Source organism: Rhopilema esculentum, chromosome 3, assembly GCF_057945365.1.
Source record: "Rhopilema esculentum isolate cy_ngs chromosome 3, ASM5794536v1, whole genome shotgun sequence".
Taxonomy (NCBI): domain Eukaryota; kingdom Metazoa; phylum Cnidaria; class Scyphozoa; order Rhizostomeae; family Rhizostomatidae; genus Rhopilema; species Rhopilema esculentum.
This window is the reverse complement of record NC_142817.1, coordinates 3,732,536-3,753,175: the sequence shown is the minus strand read 5'-3', so window position 1 is coordinate 3,753,175 and position 20,640 is coordinate 3,732,536. Positions and strand designations below refer to the sequence as shown.

General features: G+C 35.0%; 1 protein-coding gene across 2 annotated transcripts; it reads right to left on the bottom strand.

Annotated features, from left to right (window-relative positions):
- Positions 1–161: 161 nt before the first annotated feature.
- LOC135692647 (muskelin) lies at positions 162–20,273 on the bottom strand. Of its 2 annotated transcripts, XM_065210855.2 has the most exons (26): positions 20,027–20,170; positions 17,684–17,753; positions 17,122–17,264; positions 16,576–16,664; positions 16,030–16,139; positions 15,194–15,331; positions 14,689–14,743; positions 14,241–14,315; positions 13,402–13,583; positions 12,921–13,034; positions 12,264–12,362; positions 11,525–11,583; positions 11,000–11,086; positions 10,488–10,557; positions 9,874–9,926; positions 9,563–9,633; positions 8,844–8,911; positions 8,231–8,310; positions 7,635–7,746; positions 7,132–7,209; positions 6,586–6,647; positions 6,125–6,176; positions 5,561–5,611; positions 4,116–4,191; positions 2,922–2,971; positions 162–2,216 (listed from the first exon to the last, which is right to left on the bottom strand). In XM_065210855.2, the coding sequence occupies exons 1-26, from the start codon at positions 20,098–20,100 to the stop codon at positions 2,136–2,138; spliced, it is 2,199 nt and encodes a 732-aa protein (XP_065066927.2). In that variant the 5' UTR covers positions 20,101–20,170; the 3' UTR covers positions 162–2,135. The 2 variants fall into 2 exon arrangements, with proteins under 2 accessions (XP_065066927.2, XP_065066928.2); XM_065210856.2 differs by lacking the exon at positions 17,684–17,753 and having other exon boundaries at positions 20,027–20,273.
- Between the last annotated feature and the right edge of the window lie 367 nt (positions 20,274–20,640).

The following is a 20,640-nucleotide window of genomic DNA, read 5'->3' as shown; positions in this document are numbered from 1 at the left end:
CAAGCTGTGTTGCTCCTTCGGATCTATGACTTCGAGAACAAAAACCAAATGGAAATGTTCACTGAAGTAGAGCTGTAGTTCCACCTTCTAGCCCCCTCCTCTATATATGACAATCACATTGTTGCTTCATTGAAGATCACGAAAAAGAGATGAACGCTTCATGGCTTTAGCATCTGCGTTTATTTTACTCCATCCAGACAAACACACTTGAAAGCAATCTACAAAAGACTACGCTCACCAAAAGAAACATTAAAGCGAATCATTTCCGAGGCAACACGGTTTTCTTTTTAAAGCTAACGTATACAAGAAACAGCAAAACAACGTTTGAAAAAGACACTAGACATGTCAGCCAAACACATAACAACAACACTGTTTTACGCTAAAGAAAATTCACATCATTTTTGGGATTAGGCCAGATCTTTTTATGCGACATTAACCGGGCCAAGACATTATACAAAGAGGAGTTTGGGATGAAGGGCCACCCTTTGTAACTGGTACAATTAAGAAAGCTTCCATATTGTTCTTTTCCCATTTTTGAAAAAGAATTAATCATGTTAAGCAACGAGTCTAACTTCTCAATCATATTTCATTGAACCGAATTTGACATTTAAAACATCCTAGAATGGGATTACAGAAAGCACCTCTTTATATAAAGGAACAATTCTAGAGTATGGCTAATGAATGGGCTTATTATTAGAGCATACTTAAGATTCCATGGTTTACATAAGATTTAAAAGAACTAAATTTACTAATAGAAGCTTCAAAAAATTATATTGCTTATTACTTCGGATAACTTTACTTGGGATAATGTTACAATGGTGAGTCACTTGCTTGGGAGGACAAGTAAGAGGAGAATACTAAACATACAAATTAATTTTGCAATGATACTTCAAAAGGCAGACACTGGATAAAACATCCTGCGGTGCATATCCGTCAAATTTTTAACAAAAGTGACTATGTGACTAAATATAGGTAAAATTCTGTTGCAAAGGGAGAGTGAGAACGGGGTGCGAACGGACCCATTTTGAAATCAGATATCGTTTACCTTACTAGCCAATGATATACCATTTCCGAAGTACATGAACAGCCTTAATCGCCTTTCCTACGTCATCCAAAGTTTCATTCATCGATAGCTGGTAGATGAAAAAGCTACCATAGAATATGACATATACTTTATATTTTTAAGCCGGCATAAAGTCTTGTGGAATTACAACAATATTCAAGTATATTAAAAAAAATAAACTCCTATGGTCGAAATGAGAATAAAAATTATATATGAATGCGTTAGTTATTTAAAATGCGTTGCTAATATTGTCTTTTAGCGTGAGGATGGTTGCTTGGTAAAAAATGGTTTTATACACGACATAGTATCATTAAATTATAAAGAGTATAAATCGTGACTTGCATATTTTTAGGTGGGGCAAGAATTCTGATAATTTCGATGAAGGGCGTGTCAGCTGGGGTGGTTAAAATTGGCCTTACAAGTGGCCACGTTTCAACCGGACAAAAAAGCACCATAACTGTACAACTTTCAAAAGAAATGTTTAGAGGAAAGCTACCTAATCCTTTCATTCATAAAGGGAAAATATTTTTGAAAAGTTTTACTTTATCATATTTTGTTGCCCTTAACCTCTCTCATATCAGTGATGGTTGCCAAATGAATCGCTCTTGTCGCGCGACTAAACCATTGCACTTCTGAGCATGCCCAAGGTTTGCCTTATCTTGCACTACGATTGCCTGTCACTAACTGGTTCAACTGAGCGAGTGGTCACGGAACCAATTCACTGATACGTCGCTTGACTTTCACTGAAGTCACATGACACCGGCGATGGCTCCTGAACTACAATATCGATTAACCCCAGGCTTTGAGTTAAAAAGGAATTTCATGTATAGAGAGAAAACTGAACTTAAACTACAAAATTTAGTCGCAATATACAGTTCGCGTAGTAGTTATTCAATAAAACAAACTTTATCAAGCTGCACTCTGTAACAAAAGGTTCCACTCTAAAATTGCAGTTAACAAATGTAATATCTCTACAGCTTTATGTACAATGTATTAAACGACAACTCAACAAAAGCACAATCACAAAAAACAATACAATCACTACCATACATTAACTGGACAATTTTTAAACCTATACAGTCATCAGGTCTACTAAGTTTCCTTTAGGTTGGACCATATTTTCAGGAAAGTACGCTGTCAAACGATCGAAAAGCTACAAGGAAATAAAGGAAATGCTGAAGAGAAAAAAATAGACCGAAAGATAATAATGATTAAATTCATCTGGCTCACCATCAGCCATGCAAAATATCATAAGATTGCATTACAGCACTATGAAATATTATATCATTAATATTACATTATTCTCTCCAAGTTCGACTTGCTATGTCATGTAATGCGGTTGATAGCAGCATGTTGAAAGATAATTCCCTGGTTATGACATCATTTCTATTCTGGCTGTTCCAGATGGTTTTTGCAAGTTATTTATGCAAACGTCGCTTTCGTATGGCATTAACTCTTCAATAATTCACATTTTAATGAACAAAGACTTTCTTTTATGCTTGATCGACAATTTTTTAAGGGAATCGACAGAGTCCAACAAACAAATTATTTGCAACTCCCTCTTGAAAGTAACAAGAAATGAAATAATGAATTCTGAATAAATACATAAAAAGGGCGCAAACAAAGAGACTTGTGGCATCTTGTGAGGTTATCTTTCAATACTGGCATGCAGCATTGTCTTGACTGCTCTTGTTTCAAGTATGTCCCAAAACGAAAATAAACGCTATTGAAATATGGGCGAGAAAACGGTCATTGGCAAAATGTGCAAGAAACAGGCAATACAGATCATTTCAAGGTTGAGCATAAAAACAAATCAATTAAAAACTTAGAGATAAAATCGTCTGTTAATGCAAAATACCTCAACTCGATGTTTGTGTACAGAAGAAGAAACGACGGAAGATTCAAAATCTGTCGAGGAAAGATCATTTATCAAAAAAGATCGAAAGAGTTCGCAATGCACGAATGTTAGAGCTGGAAATTCTATACTTAAATACTCTAGTCTTGAATAACTGGCCGCCTTATTCTCAAAAGGCCACAAAGTGGTTAACATATTTATTATAGAACCTCCTACTTTCAATAGTTCAATCTAAAAGTCTGAATCTACATTTTTGATAACTGGATCAAAGCGTCTGCAAAAAAACAGGCTCTGAAATCACTGTCTCATCTGGATTCACTTCGAACTATTATTGCCAGAACCTGAATATTCCATGTTTGAAATTTCTTTGGTATCTTTAGGACCTATTCTATTTGGATAGTAGGTAAGCTTATTAATTTGCATGAATGAGAAGATAGATCGCAAAATTAAATACTTCCATAGTAAACATTACAAATTAAATTGCATTGATAGTTGCATTGTTAAAATATAAAGTATTTGAATACACAACTTAGCTGGTTATCCAGTTATTCACAAAAAATCATGTCATTAGTAGAAATGAACAATCATTACTTTACTTCAATAGTAGAAAGACAGTGAAAAGCAAAGTAACTTATAAATTAACAACTTGCTATGTTGAAAGCGCTCTTTTAACCTTTACCAAGTGGGTGTCAAATCGTTAGTTCCAATCATGACTTAATCTATTCTTTAGACACCCATCTTCTTTACACTAAGTAGTGAAAGGGTGGTACTAGGGTTCTAGGTGGCAATACTGAGGTTACATAAGGCTAAAAGTAGATGAACTGGCCACCCTACTTTAGCATACTTCGGCTAAGATCAGGTTCGTTCTTAAACAAGCTTCGTCAAGGTTTTTCGAGAACAAAGCAATTCTTCGTGGTAAACCAGTTAAAATACAGAAACACTTTCCTCTTATATTCTTAAGCGTGACAAATACAAAAATCACTAGATAAGGTACTTTGCAAATGGTTTGCTTGTTATAAATATTTAATAATTGTTACATGTAATATTAACAAAAAAGATTTAGTATGAGACAATAGAGGATGGCAAATAATTCGTTCAAAGGATAAAGCTTGGGCTGTCCCATATTTTGTTGACCTTATGATGTTTTTTGACAATAATAATCATGATAATTATAACTGAAAAGGTTGAGCAAATCACCTTCATCGTCACTTGATGCACTTGAATCAGATGAGGATATTTTTGGTGAGAATAACGTAGAGGCGAGCGATTCAAACTAAAAAAGAAATATAAAAGAGCTATAAAATAACTGTCCCCTAGCAGAACTGGCGTAGATATTTCGAAATAAATACAGCTGCGCTTCTCTTGCTTCTGATGAAAACAGATGCAGACTTAGGTCACACTCAAATAGCTTCTCAATTCTAAAATATCTTAGCTTTCTGTTGTTCACTCAAATTACGAGAACATTGGTGACTAAGACTTTCTCACTATCAAAATGTTTTAGGAATAAACATAACATTCCTAATAAAAGGACTTGGTGGCGATTACTCTTTTCAGACTGACTTTGTTTACAAAGAAAATCCATCTCAATTTTTCAATTTCTTTCTCAATATTTTTGTGGAGCAGATTTTAGCAAGCAATACACTTTATTTCAACCTGCATTTCAAAGCTGTAATGCTCAGTTGCCTAGCGACGCAAGAAGCGTTGGACCAAAAATGAAGCCACATGGATTTATGGAAACCGTGTATGAAATGTTGATAAAACGTTTCTCAATGATGACTTAATTGAAAATCAGAAAACAACAGCTGTCTGACGCCAAACAAGGAAAAAAGTGCGGCTTTTAGCGGGAACTGAAGTGGATAATTAGCGGGAGGTGTAAGGATCTAATCAACTATTAATCAGAGGCCTAATTATTCAAATTGAATTCAATGTCTTTGAATTGAAAAACATTTAGGCAAATAAACGACAAATTGCAAACCAAAATAATAATCATCATCATAAAACTTCAACAAAGGACTCAAAGCTCAATAGAATGTTTACATAAACCAACAATTTTAAATCACTAAGAGCCGTGTATTGCATAAACCCGATTAACACCTGAATTTGTTTGTTGGACTATGTTATCTGGTAAAATATTTCATAATTACACAACATAATAAAAGAATGAAGAGTTGATAATATCGAGAAGGGCAAGTTTCAAAGTAATTCTTTTTAATAGACTTTAAATATACCACTATTAGCATTTCTTTAAAATATCGAAGGCTTTAAAGCAAGTTGATTGTGAATCATTCTGTGGACATATTCTGATATATTTTGATCGATAATAGGGATAAAAACATTAGAGGCTTCAAACATTTTACCAATGAAACTTGAATAGCTTTTTGAAAAACATTAAAAGCATTATATGCATATAGATCGTAATTGCATGAGTAATCGCTAAAACTGCCGATTTAATGCAGGCATGAATTCAGCTATTCTGTAATTTGATTGGTTCAGACCAAGCTACTTGTACGTTGATTGGCTTTGCTCGAGCCTCTTGCACGTTGATTGGTTTAGACCAAGCTATTTGTAAGTTGATTGGTTTTCCCGAGCTACATGCGACTTGTACGGAAAAACTGCCTGTCTGCACGCAAAAACAAACAAACCTCCATTCTCTCTGCTGTATCCGTGTGATCAACTAGTTCCGAGACCTCGGTCTAAAAAGAAGCAAAATCTCTCAAAAAAGATCGGTGTTTATTTAATCATGATCACGCAGCGGTGTAAAGGAAGTATCAAAATAATAGAAGTGCTTGAAAAAAACTGGAGACGATATGTCGGCTGGGTCAGAGAGGCATTGCATGGTGGGGATCAAGCAGTTGCTAGGCCCAATTACTTTATATCAATATTCCATATATAAGGCTAAATTCGACAGTAAAGATGGTACGAAGCTGTAAGTCTGTGTATTTTACTTTTGGCCATTAAGCTGAATTTTATTCTCAGTTATATTTCACATTATTTTTTCTGCAATTTTGAAGTTTTTAACACTTAGAAAACTGTATCTTTATCATCATATCTTGAATAAATTAACAAAAAAAGAAAACAGTAAAAAGGCGCACAAGAGGAGACGTGTGTATGTTGGACTGAAGGGTTCTTGGACACAGGCAATAATTAATTACCCATTGAAGACTGATGGCATTTCATAGATTACCTGAACATTATAATATCTATACCTGTAGGTATGACAATGCTTTTATTTTGTTTTGCTGGGTTAACTCCCGATACCTGGAAATTAGAGAGAAGATGCTTAGAGGGATTGGTAATTGCCATCGTATGCAAAATTATATCAGCATATACAACCATGTCATACAACATAAATAGATAACTATGATCGTGAATGTAAGGAAATTGAAGACGCCCCCAAAAAGGGACAGTCAGTAAAGGTTCATAATATGAAAACAATACGGCTGTACTACAATGAACTAAAAAAATTAATAGACTGTAAATAACTAATATAAGAAAGATTGTCGTGAAAGATGACCTCCAATGAAATGCTTTACTACGGTAGGCAAAATTAATGAAACCAGAAGAATTGATACTATATATATTAACGAGTGTATGTGGTTCTTTAATGTCCGTCATTTACTTTTACAGAGTCATTCTCCCTGCATGTCTCTACATAAAAGTCTAATACCTGTGTTTTCTTATCATAAACTTGCAGCGTCGAACCAGATAATCGAGGTTAGGCCTTTGAAGCTAGCAAAATAAACAAAATAGACAATTTGCTTAAAATTGCGATCCTATATGACATAAATACAATCACAGTTTTACCAGTTTTATTTTATTTCAATTTGTCATTTAGGACATCACAACCATGATACAAAAGCTTTTTAAAAGGCCATACGAAAAAACTACAAAGAAACTTTTTGAGGACGGGAAGGAAAAATGCAAGAAAGATTGTGAACATACAAAAGACTATCTTTCGCCAAATACTCGTCGAAGATTTAGTCATGGAAAATCACGATCCAATAAGACTTTAAATGTTAAACAGATGTGGGTCAAAAAAGCAAGTAGGAAGGAAGGCACAACTCCAAACTTTCTTCCTGGTGGCTTGCTTTGAATTGGGTTGAATATCAAATCTAGGAGCATTTTCCTTATCAACCATGTACGTCTCAAGCTATAATAATGCTCAACATACTTTCCAACATGCTATTATAAAATTATCTTTGGAATAACCTACTTTCAACATCCAAAAGTCATCCAGTCGCATTTTTGGAAGACTAGACTTTCCAGGATTACCACCAAACAAGTAGTGTGTCTATCATCGAAAAAGAAAATGAAAGAAATAATCTATTAAAGTTGAGAAAAATGAATCTTAGTGACTGTTAAGAACTTAACAATGACTGAACGAGTGGCAATGGAGAAGAGTCCCATTTGGGAACAGGGGCTGCCCCCAAAGCCGGCTTCCCTATCAGTACTGCCATCTGTTATCATGCTTAAGTCTTCTAGCAAATTCAATATGGGTTTACTTTGTGTATTGCTCATACAAGCATAAATCCAATACAACTTTACCATGACTTTGAAAGAAATAAACTTCTAACATATAAAGAGTCTTGTTAAATATTTTCATTAGTGAAAAGAGTTGGAAAAAGAAATCTGAAAGAGAAAAGGCGATCGGAAAGGTGTTGTAGAAATAAAGCAGAAAAGGTACATCACGAAGCGAATATAGTGAAAAATATTTACTTTGTTAACGGAATCATAGACAAGTTGATGTGCGAAACGTGGACAAGGTTCAACATATTGCATCTTTGTCCAATAATGTTGTCCCATGTTTTCGTTCTGATAAACGCAGAACCTGAAAAAGAATAAAAATGGACTTAATCACTTTGCAATGTTGCCAGTATTTAAGCTTAGTAAAATCCTTTAATGGAACTAGGGGAGACACTTAAGGGAGTATGGAAGTCAGTTATGTAGAGGTTCAAATAAACCGACTAGGGGTGTCTCTCCTGGAAATGTGCTACAAAAAACTTAAATTACAGTAAATGTTTCAGAAAGATTACTTACATTTACTTACTTACATACAATGACATATAACTCGAAAATGTGCTAACAGAAGGTAACAAATAAAACAGGGATTAAACATTCCCGCATTCAAATTCACGTTTTTTTCAAGAAATTGAAAAGGGTATGAAGGAAATGTTCGAATTGCTAATTTTTTCTGCCAAAGACAGAAAGTGACAAAAAAGAAATAAAAGAATGTTCATTAAACTAAATACCTGAACTGTCATGAAGAAAAACTGAACATTAATGCAGGATAAACAGCTTAAAAAATTTCTTACCATTTCCCTCGTTTAATATCGTGCACCCAAAAAGAGTTTCGTACTGTTTCTTCCCTTTTTTCCTTATCTTTGCTTAAACCCTGAAGTAGAAACAACTATAAGAATCAGAAGATATATCGGAAAGGAAGATGCTACAATATCAAGCAAACGAAAAGAAACAGAAAGAGGGGGAGGGATTTCAGGTGGCGGCAGGCACTAAAGGTGGTAACAGGGATTTAAGGCGATTGCGGGGAATTAATTTAGCAACGATTTGATTGGTGACAGAAATTTAAGGTGGCATTGACTTTTAAGGAGGCGAGGATATGGCAATTTAGGATGCTTTGACATCACTGAATAAATGAGGTAATCAAAACGACAAATTTTACAGCGGTTAACACCTAATTGATTTTATTTTGTTGATAGCAGCAATTGAATAAGACAAGGATTACTAAATGAATATCCAGCAGCAAAATGATTTACATCAATACTTTATTACAACGAATGATCGAGTCACGCTTATGGGAAACGTGAACGAATTACCAAAAAATCAAATAAGCTTACAACCTCAATAACTGAAAAGAAACTGACAATTTCTAGTCTTCACAAATATTATCTTAAGTGTACGAGATCTTACCGATAAAACATAAATTTCGTTTAATTCTGAATCAATCGTCGACCTCTGTGTAAAACCAGCGGCTGGAACTATGAAATAATTTGAAATTAACGAAAACCAGAATCTTACATCCCATAAACAATATATATAAAATGAACTCATTTGGACCCTGCAAAGGAAATCATTCTTAATTTGTCTTGAAATTAAAAAAGTTCAAATTTTTTAAAAACACCTCACGTTATATTGCTCAATAGCTACCAGCTATAAACTCAAAAACATTGCTTCAGGAAACACCTTTTTTGGCACCGTATTGATTCGCATAACATTGAATTATCCTGCATTGTTGAATTGAATTAAACGGAATTGTTACGGCATTGAATTGAGTTCTACTCATTGTATTACATCAAACTGAACTCGTACTGCATTGAATTGCTTGCATTGCATGAAATTATATTGTATTATGCTGTATATTATATTCATTGTATTGTATTGTATTGTATTGTATTGTATTGTATTGTATTGTATTGTATTGTATTGTATTGTATTGTATTGTATTGCACCTTCCAGAATATTTTGTTGCTGAACTACACACTTCAGCCGTGCTATCATTTAATAGATCTCAAAGTGAACATCCCTTTCCAAACTGCGCTAAGAATAATCAACCGTCTGCCACATCATTTTCTAAAAAGATTTAAAATCACGAAAACATCTCTAATATTGCTATGATATTAAGCACTTACTCTGCCTGCTTTCCCCTTTTTCCAAAATATTACGAACTTCCCCCGTATCCACGCTGTACGTAAAGAAATCACTACAAAAACAAAGAATATTCATGCAGTGCTTGTTTACTCAAAAATAAGCATTGAACTTTCAAACTTTTTCACTTTCAGAGAAATCAGTGGAAAATAAATTGCTTTTGTCTCAAAAAAACATTGTCGTTGCTAGTGCTATTTCTAGAATGTTTGCAGTGTGAATGAATACGTCATACAGAGATCAATCTCAATACTGGAATCGCAGCAATTTCAGGATGAAAATTGTTTGACGTTCTAACCTGAGAAATTCTTTTCCTCGCTGCCCGGCAAAAATATACAGCAAGCGTTCTTCCTGTGAAAGGAATAAGCATTGCTGTATTTACTGGGATGTCAGAAGATTACGATGAAAATAATATCATTAATGAAATATTGCAAAACTTACAAAAATCTAACAAAAAAGTTCTTCGTCAAATCAACGATAGAAAACATCAACGAGGATTACTGTTTACCAGCTTGTCATAAAGTGCTCGATGCCATTTACGTTTTGATTCATAGAACAGGACGGTTCTAAGTTGCTACTCCGAGTTTCACGCTTGATGCAACCACCAGGCAACATAAATAGCTTTTATCAATACGATGAGAAAAGACTACTTGAGTACATCAAACAAACAAACTGAGAAGAAACTTTCTATTTTGAAAAGAGTTTTGAACTTTTGTCAGTTACAAGTGATCCAGTTTTCTCGCAATGACCTTGTGCAAGACAACTTTACAAATAAACGACCATTAAATTTCTCTTGGCATGATGTAAATAATTACAGCGTTTTAACCATATTTGGTGCAGAACAAAGCTGAAAATATGAGACTATGAGATGAAATTTTATTTTAGTCACTCGACAATGAATGAAAGTCTTACCGTGTGAAATAACATGGAATGGCCTATTCTGGACTTCATTTCACCTGCCTCACGTGAATTAGTGTCGTCTCTAGAGTGGAAAATGCAATTCTCAGCTGAATCCTGCTTTCTCAGGGGAAAATGTCAGATGCATATAATCATAAAAGATGGCGACCTTTCCATTTACCCTAACGTAGTAAGGCGGGAAGTGGCAAATGGCTAGAATGTTATGCAGAAGGCCGTGGGTTTGAGCACAGGTGTGAATGATTGGAGCCCCTAGCTTTTGTCCACCTCTTAAACTGTGAGCAAGAAATGGGAACGCACTAGAAGCACAAGAAGACGGCTAAAGGAAGCGAAGAAAGAAACCAGTTATCCTACCTTAAAATTCTGTTGGCTTCGAACACGTGCTCTATGTACTTCCGTTACGTGTATACGATTTACTTGACTGAACTTAACTGCTACCTTTTAATTATACAATAGTAAAGGTTTCTGCTATATAGAGTTACGTAGTCGTTCTTCCAATATAGACATACCTCAGCTTTTTCCATGTGTTTGTTGGTATATTATAGGAATATAGTCCGCTAAACTGGGGCTCAAACGACCGGTCATCTAATGAAGAGCTAAAACAAATTAAAATTACATGCTTCAAAATGCAGATTAAGATATGCTTGACGAGTAAAACCAAGGCCTGACAATTTGAATTTTTGATTGAGCAGCCCGACATGATTTTCAGTCTAATGTTGAATTCGGGACCCTAACCAAAGCCCTCAGTCACGTCGAGAATTGCTCAACCCTCGCTGCAGGATTGCAAAAATGTTCAAAGGATGATCAAATCTTTGTGATTTTCTAATTGATATGGAGCGGAGTGTTATTCAAGAAACAGGCTCGAGTCTTTAGCAGAAATAAGGTTAGGGGGCAGAAAGGCCTAAGTAAAACTCTTGAAATTGGTATGAACTACAAATTCATTTTTTTCGGGTGCTTCAAAAACAGCTTTAATTTAGGCCAACTTAAGATCAGATGACTAGCTTTATCAAAAGTTTATCCAAATGCATACTTACTTTGTGAGAATTCTCCCACCAAACACGAAGATGTTGTCAGTAATAGGGTCAAATATCATCTAGAAAAATTTGATATTTGATGAAAAGATTAGGGAAAATATATTGTTTTGGCGAGACACTTAATTACAAGCCATGCATATCAATCAATCATGAAATTGGTTTTGTTTTTCATTAATTTGAATAAAGTCACGTCAGTATAAGGCAAGAAATAATTATTACATCCTTCCAAAATCTTTCTCTAATTTTAATGCAGAAGAAACTGTGAAGCAGCAAGGAAAACAGGCCAACCCACTTCACTTATATTTTTCAAGCAAGCTTGTGGTTTTTACTTGGGGTTATCATCTTTAAAAATAATTTTTGGATAGTCTTATTACACAAATCTCCCTTGCAAAAAATGAACTAAAATGTGTCACTTTAAAAACCATACTTGTCGGCTTACTATAACTTATCGCCCTTCACCTAAAGCTTTTGATTCTTAAAGCTTCACCTAAAGGTCCATTGAAAAAATCCTATTTCATTGAAATTCATATTTTAACAAAATGAAAACAGGAGAAACAAATTGTTTCACTTCCTTCGCTCATAATATCAGAAGTGCAACAAGTCTATTTTAGTTGCTCAACCCTGACAATTTAAGGGTGCTTTAAGAGCTAGCCTTTACATAGAAGCTGAAAACAAGGATTTGGTCTCTTAAAATTTATAGATTTATTAAAAGCATGAAAGATGTTCACTTCAAAGATACCTGGTGATCAAAAACCAATTGTGGGCCACCTTCCTTGGCTGTGTCCTCTGTGATGCGTTCCCAATGGCCAGTTTGAAGGTCATAACGGTAAAAATCACTCTGTTATTGAGATAGAATGAGTTTATTCAAATAAATTCTTATCAGAAAGCAAAAGAACTGAAATGTTACTCAAATAGAAGGAAAGTCTTCTGAGAAGAAATTGCAAAGTGAAATTATAATTTGTTAATAAAGGACAATTCACAACAATTCTGAGTGAAACTTTGAGAATACTGAGGAGCATTAATGGGCTGTTTTTCAATAACTTTCAATGATATTGAACGAAAAAAAGTTACAAAAAAATGTTTGGTCTATTCCCTTGATACTTTTATTGCTTCGTTGTCATTCAGTGCATGTCTTTAATACCGGTGAAAATGTTTAGTTTAATAGTATCACGCATACTATCAAGTAAGAAGATAAATCCTATTCAATTCATTTCCTTACCAATCAACAAAGGTATGTGATGTCCTAAGAAATTTCCGTGAAATCTCAATGTGCTTAAATACCAATCACTGACCAGCACAACTTTATATATGAGATTGGTTCAAAAACTGACCAGTATATCCAAAAAAATAAAATAAATCTTACAAGGACATTAGATAATAATTTTTGCTTGTTTACCTTTAGATCAGCATTCGCTCTCGTTTCAGAATCAAGGTATCGTCCCAGCGTGTAAAGTGTGTGTCGTTTCGTATCAAGGCATATTTTGTGACAAGATCGTGCACTCGGTCCACCCTGCAGATACAAAATAAGATCAACAGCGAATTGATATGGAATTAAAATTTATAAGCGTCATTCTACTTCTGTACTACCGATGCTAGTAAGAAATAATTAGAAGCAAAACTAATGCATAAATTTCGTGATACCGCAACCTATCCACAACCAATCCAAACAGACATGCATTCGTAGGTTTTTGGAAAAAAAGGAAATGTATCGGTTTTCTTAAAAAGCATGCCTCGACGCTTCAGTGACTTTCAGTGCATTCTCTTCTTGAGAAACACCATTTTCAAGTGTACAAGAGGATACAACAGAGAAAAACTGCGACATTTTTACAATGGGTTTCTTGTACCAATGGCCTTTCAAATTTTAATAACAGACTTACATCGCTCGCAGTTTCAAGTGAGAGACATTCCCATTGCCCCCTATTGCAGTGATAGGCCCAGAAGTCTGACAGATCATGTATACCATCCCAGCCTCCGAGTAAATATATGACAGAGCCTTCCGCATTGATGCACATTTGATGGCCCCCACGCATCCCCGGGCGATGTGTGCTCTCTTCACCGTCTAAAATACAGGCATTAATTATCAGATACATGATTTGAAAGGGATTTTTGTTTATAGTCAAATCGGTCTAGGGAACTCAGCCTTGAGATGAACCATTCTACCGCGGACGCTTTGATATACCAAACTGCAGTAAAGGTTTAGAACAGTCTAGAACTGTTGTGCTTCCTTTCCGAAACATTTTGTGTTTTGAATACCCATACTTCATGAGCAGGCACGCTCAAGCCAGAGCGGAGGGGGCTTAGGACTGCAGTGCCCAACTCTTTAGCAGAAGAATTACATCAAGATTGTGGCATTAAAGATAATAGTTGCAAACTATCATAGGTATTGGCAAACTCGTTTAGAGCCCCTCCACTCCAAAACAAGCTCCAGTGTCCTTGATCAATGCTTTGGTGACCATCCCTGCAAAACACCTCTAGTTACTGCCGAACTTCCTATATTGAAGAATGGCAAAGTCCTAGCGAGATTCAATTTAGATAATGCTTGAACAACGCGCTTCTAAGAAACTTTCAAGCAAATTCGCAGGATTCAAAAAGTTTAGCTTCGTTCAAAGCAACAAACAAGTTGCTTTGGTCTTCTAAACTGTTAATGAGGGATGATATTATGATTTCAAAATATATGAAATCGTATAGAATTTAGATAGAAATGTACTAAATTTACCTTCATTTAAAGGAATAATAGGTATCCACTTGGGTTCGTATTCTTGTTGAGCGATGAAGGCATCAAACAAGCCATCTGAATGAAGATAAACAAGCCAGTTTCAAAGACTGGTGGTCCTTTTGATACCAATATCTACTTCATGTACATCTACTTCAATGTGAGCTTTTAGGGTCGTCAGAAACAGGGGGATGAGGTACTGAGAGTCTTTAATTATAAGAGGGCTGAAAACCAAAATATCGTTGTTCAAATAATATTCACTAATTTCCTTAACGCAATCTTGAATGGGAATGAGAGATCTCTCCCTCTTTTCGTAGATCCCTCGCACTACAGGACGGCAACAAATTAATTGCCGAAGCTCTGGATTTGTAATATTTAATATCAGCGTTATGACCTAAAAATACTGAATTACATTTCCGTTTGCAGCAAAAATATAGAATACTGACGATACCTGCACCAGCTTGCTCGATAATCCTCTCTGTGCCTTCAAATCTTCCATCTTTAACCTCAAAAAGCATAAAATAAGACCAAGCATTAATACATTAATATATTAGTTCAAAAACAGCTATACGTCGCCATTATACAGCTAGCTCGTAGCTGATATCTACCTGAAAGAACTATTAAGCCTAAATCTTAGTGAAAATTAAAAATACTACACAAAAACATAATTCTCATTAATCTGCTCCTTTTGAGCTCATTTCTACCGCCTGACCTCATTTCTACCGTTTTCCTGGCTACCCTACTGGAATATTACCCTTCGCACGTGGTTCTTGATGACGGTGCTTAACGACCAAAGTAGATTCAGGGACGTAAGAACAAAAAATATGAACGGAATTTCAAGATCCTATTGCAGATCAGTAGCTTATTGTTAGCTTCATTATCAATTTTGGTTTTCTTAGATAACAGGACTGTCTATGTAGTCTAATCCCTGTTACTGCCCCCAAAGTATTACTTACTAGATATGCATGGAGCTCTGTCAACATGGGGTGCTCTAAAGATATCTTCGTCCTCTTTTGAAGTGAATCAAATGCATCTATGTAGTTCTTTTGGCGAAAATGCTTGAGACACAGCCTGATTGCTTCCCTTTCCCTGTACTTTTATAGACAGCAAGTTTTGAGTTACAAGAAGAACTGCATACAGCGAAATAAAAAAGTGCATATTAAACTGTTGAATACACACCCATATTCTTTAAAACCATCTCCTTTGGTTGCAATAATCTTAATCATACAAGCATAGAAGTTAGCGGAATGTATAAGAAGAAGAGTTCCTTTGTTATGGTTTACTTCGCATCGCTTCTTTCTAATAAATCAAATTTGAAGAAAGCACAGGAAAGCAAAACATAGCATGCTAAAGTACTAGTCCGACACTCTTCAAAGCAGAAATTCAAATCCAGATGCGAATCGAAAGTAACGCTAGTTGAAGAATGGTGCATTTAACTTGACCTTTTTATTGACCAGTTGCTGACCGCCAACCTCTCCCCTAGTTAAATGCCACCTGGGCAAAAACATGCAAACATGCAAACAGTTAAACGCAACATTCTTTTTCTCACTCTGTACTCTTGACACCCTAACATTCTTTCGGTTTGAGAGCGAACTTAAAACATTTCTTGAAGTGAGCAAAAAAACAATAAAACTAAACCAAAGAAAATAGAAAGAAAATAGAATATCTAAACCATACTTATTTCAGCCCTCTACTATCCTTGATCCCTTCCATATCGCTACTCAATCTCTTGTTATATAAATAAATAAAGTAAAAATGTGTCTACATATAATGTAAAAATATAAACACCTACATTTTTGTACCACTTCAAACATGGCTTTATTGTCTCTGGGTCATCGATGCCTTTAAATGAAACATGCCAAATACTGAAATTGAAATTAGAGCCCCATGCCATGAGAGGTACTGAAACAAAAGAATTCAGAGTCAAGACAATGCCTGTTACCTTCTTGATGTTACAAGAAATTTTTTTAGCAAAAGCAAGTATTTAAAAAATGAACTGCACCATCACAAGTGACTAGAGATTTGGAAAATTGTAAATAAGAGGCAGACTATTGTGACAGCAAATTTGCAAAATACTCTTCAGATTTATTTGAAATGATGAGAACACTATTCTCTTATTTGAAAGGGGGAAAAGTTTTAAGACAGTAAACAATAGAAAGTGATTCTATACAAAATAGGAAGTAAAGGCATCTTTAGCTGTTTAAATTACTACAGAAAAAACATCACTCTTAGCTTCTGGCTCACTATAAGCATTTTTTATGATACTTTTTTCTCTAAATCTTTTTCGAAACAAATTATAGACAACCTTCATATAGAAATATGGTTTTAATTTTCATACCAATTTTGACAAACTTGCATGGGAACATCTTCTTTTCTAACTCGTGTTTTAGCGTGAATGTCTCTTTAAGACTGTCATTTTTCAGGCCCCTTAAATACAAAAAAGGTATAAAACTAATTAGTCTAAAATAATTTGGCACATATAGTGGAATATTGGATACCTTAAATGACAACACGTACTTAGAATTTCTTATGGATAATAAAGAAAGCAGCAAGGGATGACTTGAGCAAAATAACTCAGCTTCTGTGTGCTTTCTTCAATGACGTGTGAAAGTGGGGATATGATTGGAAAGATATTAAGTAAATAATCTTGTTTGGCTGAGCAGCTACTAACCACATACTAAATTGAAAATTGGGTTGAGATGCTCATTGTATTTTCAAAAGATAACAAACCTTTCAAAAAATTTCAAAGATTCAAATGACAAATCAGCTATTTTATCATTACAATTAAGATCTGGTAGATTATTTGGGTCATCTCCACTAGAAGTGATAATAGATAAGAAAGATTAATGCTGAAAAACACAGAAAAAAACAGTAAACATCTCACCCTGACATGATTTCAATCATGTGCTCAGTGTTTAATCCGCCATAGACCTTTAGTTTCTTCAAGTTGCAGACATGACTTTTCTCATATTTACCAAATGTGATTGTTGTGACAATTGCAGGTTTTGTTAATTTCAGAATCAAATACTAAAAGAATAACATAAACAATACAAATCAATTTTTCCATGTTTCAAAGTTTCATACAGCCAGTATAATGTAAATTCATTTCTATGGTCTTGTTAATAGCTTTTCTTAGTAATTAGTTAATTGCTAGACTATGTAATTGAGGTTTTGTCTAATATTACTATCTGTGTCTAATTCATTATGTTCTCGACATATTGCTATGTCTCTTTTAACTGTAATGATCGGTTGCAAAGTTGCACTTTATTTTAAATTAATAATTGAAGGTGAAGCAAGTGTTTAAGCAAGAATTGAATTAAGATCTGATACCATTAATGATATATAGGATGCTAATTCTTAGAGCTGCATCAACAGGCACTAGAAAGAATTTTAAAGTGCTAATAAGTGCTAATAATCCTACTTGAGACGTTATAGAATTGTCTAACCTGAGGAGGGAAGTTGCTATCTGAGGACCATCTTGAAGACTGATCATGTGGTTTATCATCAAGAATATTGCTGCATAGGGAAATAAATTGTCGACTTAACATCAATTTGGCTACATGTGCTTAACATTTCTTGTGCATAGAAAGAAGAAGCATGATACAGAACTTTGGAAAACATGCATGATACAGAACTTTGGTTTAGTGAAAGTATCACACTTAAGTGCCTGGAAATGATGAATAGCTCCTTCCTTACCCAAGTTAGTCTAAAACATGCAAATAAAAACATGATAAAACTTCCACCAAATTACAAATGAATCCTTCACAACATTGTCTCTTTTAAAGCACCACACTGTTGCTTGTTCACTCATTCCCAACTCCCTAAATCCCCAAGATTCCAAGGGTCAGAAAATACAAGGTATAATGACCTAATGGTGCAAATCACAACACAAAAGAGTAGTGTTAATCCAATCTGCACAAAAATAATTCAAAATTATATATAAGGCCTAAAATTTTGACTACTGTGAAAGTCTGATTACACAATTGCCTAGTAAATAAACTTTTTTAAAATTTACTGACAAACTGGTTTCCCTTATATATCACAGATCAACATATGATTATTCCAATATTTTGATAACATCAAAAAAGGTTATTGTTCCTTGAAAGTTTGATAACATGGGAGCTGATAAATAACTGAGTCAGATTTTTTATACTCCAGTAAGCTATGATTACAAAAATGAAAAGGTTGTTCCCCTGTGGGCCACTTAATCCAAGCAACTGGTTTGGTGAGCCTTGTCTAGTCACAACCAGTTTGCTCCAAGAGCCACCTGAAACAATCTATCTAAAGACACCTTTTAGCAAACACTCCAATTCCAGTTTTGTTCCAGTGTCTTGCCCAAATAATCTAACATTAACCAAATAATTTTCTGCAACAGTGATATATTGTTACTTCTGAGCAACGTGATACAACAAGTGAATTGGATTTGACATCACATAACTAAAAGCAGCTTATGTTTTGTGGTCAAGCTGCAAATAACCTGTGAGCAGACTGCTTTGGATTCTGTTGATTGAATGGAAAAATTTCTTGAAGTGCAAGTGAAGATTTGAGCAATGGGCTTGGATTCCGAAAAATGCATACAAATGAGAAAGAGTGGATATTTTCCAACCAAGCACTTAACCCCTTTGTTTCAAGAAAAATGTACAAAAGAAAAAACAATACCCTCTTAAGAGACAGTAATAAATATTAGATAGTAATGACCAGCTTTGGTAACTGTTTAATCCAAACTTATTTTTGAAATTAGCAAATAAAGCTATAAAGACATTAAACATATCCTTGAAGTGCAAGTGAAGAAGGAGAGACGCATTCACTAAATTGAGGAATGACCCATGGTGCTCCTGTAAAGGAATGCTTCTTCAGCAAATCTCAGACTTTTTGATAAATCATGAATGGCTCACAAACTTTGTCAGCAATTGGACATGAGCAACCCCAATGAGCATAATAACTAGTAATGGTCATGGGTGTCTATTTATAAAAGTAAAAGAAAAATAGCTGAGACCAGTAAAACATGCAAATTTGATCCATCAACCCAGAAACATGTCACTATCAATTTGATGTGCATGGGTGTGGCAGATGCTACACATTTAGGGGGAAAAATGATGTTGCCATATTACTGCCTCATTAAGATAGAGCTGCTAGAAAGGGAGCTTCAAAAGCGATAATACTCGCTTGATAAGGGGGTTGCAGCCCTTCCATCCCCCATTGTTTCTACGCCAATGATAACGTGACAAGAATATCAAAGACATTTTATAAGAAAATGGGGGCTATTGCAGTTTCGCACCTCTCAGCGTGTGGTTCCATACATAAGGATAGGGTTTGGGCAAGGATCAGTGTCCAAGAAGTGCAAAACTGCATTAGCGCCAGAAAATGCCCTACCACCTAAAAACATTGTTGGGACCCCAACTTAAAAACTAATATTAAATTATTGTCATTTCACGTCAAATTGGGAACATGGTTCTGATAGCTGCTTCAAGATTTTTTTTCCATGGTCCATCATCTGATCCTATATAATATCTTATGTTGTTCCTTGTAATGGAATCTTTATTGTTATTAATGATTGTATCTTAACACCTAAAATGAAGTTTCTTGTAGTTAATTGATTTTTTGCTGAAAAAAGGTTTTGATTTGGCTTTTTTCTATTTGATTTGTAAGGAAGTAAATTACTTGCGTGCTAGGTTTTACACCCCTCAGAAAATTAATGATTTGTACTAGCAAGACTAAAGAGGGCCTCCCCTCCACAATCTAAGATAGAAAACGCACAATTACGGAAAAGTATTTCTAAAGTAACCTACTTTGGATTGTAATTTGCAGAAAAACTTGACCACTGATGCACAATGTATGATAGATGCCCGTCTTTGGCAGCCATGATGCTGTCCCTCTTCCCATTCACAAGAACGCATGCGTAATCACCTTCCCGAATAAGATACTGGGAAGCTCATGTGACGTCATAAGTGCCTGCCTTGGTCCCGGTTCAACAGAGATTTGACAATATGGATGAATTGAAATGACTGTTCTCTATCAAGTCATGGATATGCACCGGGAAATTCAGAGGGAAAGGACTTGGCCTTTTTACGGGTCAGGAATCCACGGCGGATGCCTGCTTTAAAAGACAATCCCCTAAGCATAAATTGTATATATATATAACATTCCTTTGTCTCTTGCGCCATGATTACCTCTCAAACTAATACCGCAAATCCACGAATTAGCCCCCTTGGGAGCTTATTTATTTTTGAAATTTTTGAATGGGGGTTATTCAAGGGGGGGCTTATACGAGGGGGGGCTTGTAAAATTATTGAAGACATTAAGAAGACATTATTAAAAGACCTCGTTTATTCTAGTAGGAATTTATTTATGAGCATTTAACTAATTACTACCAAAAGTATGAATTTGTTGTTGTAATTCAATA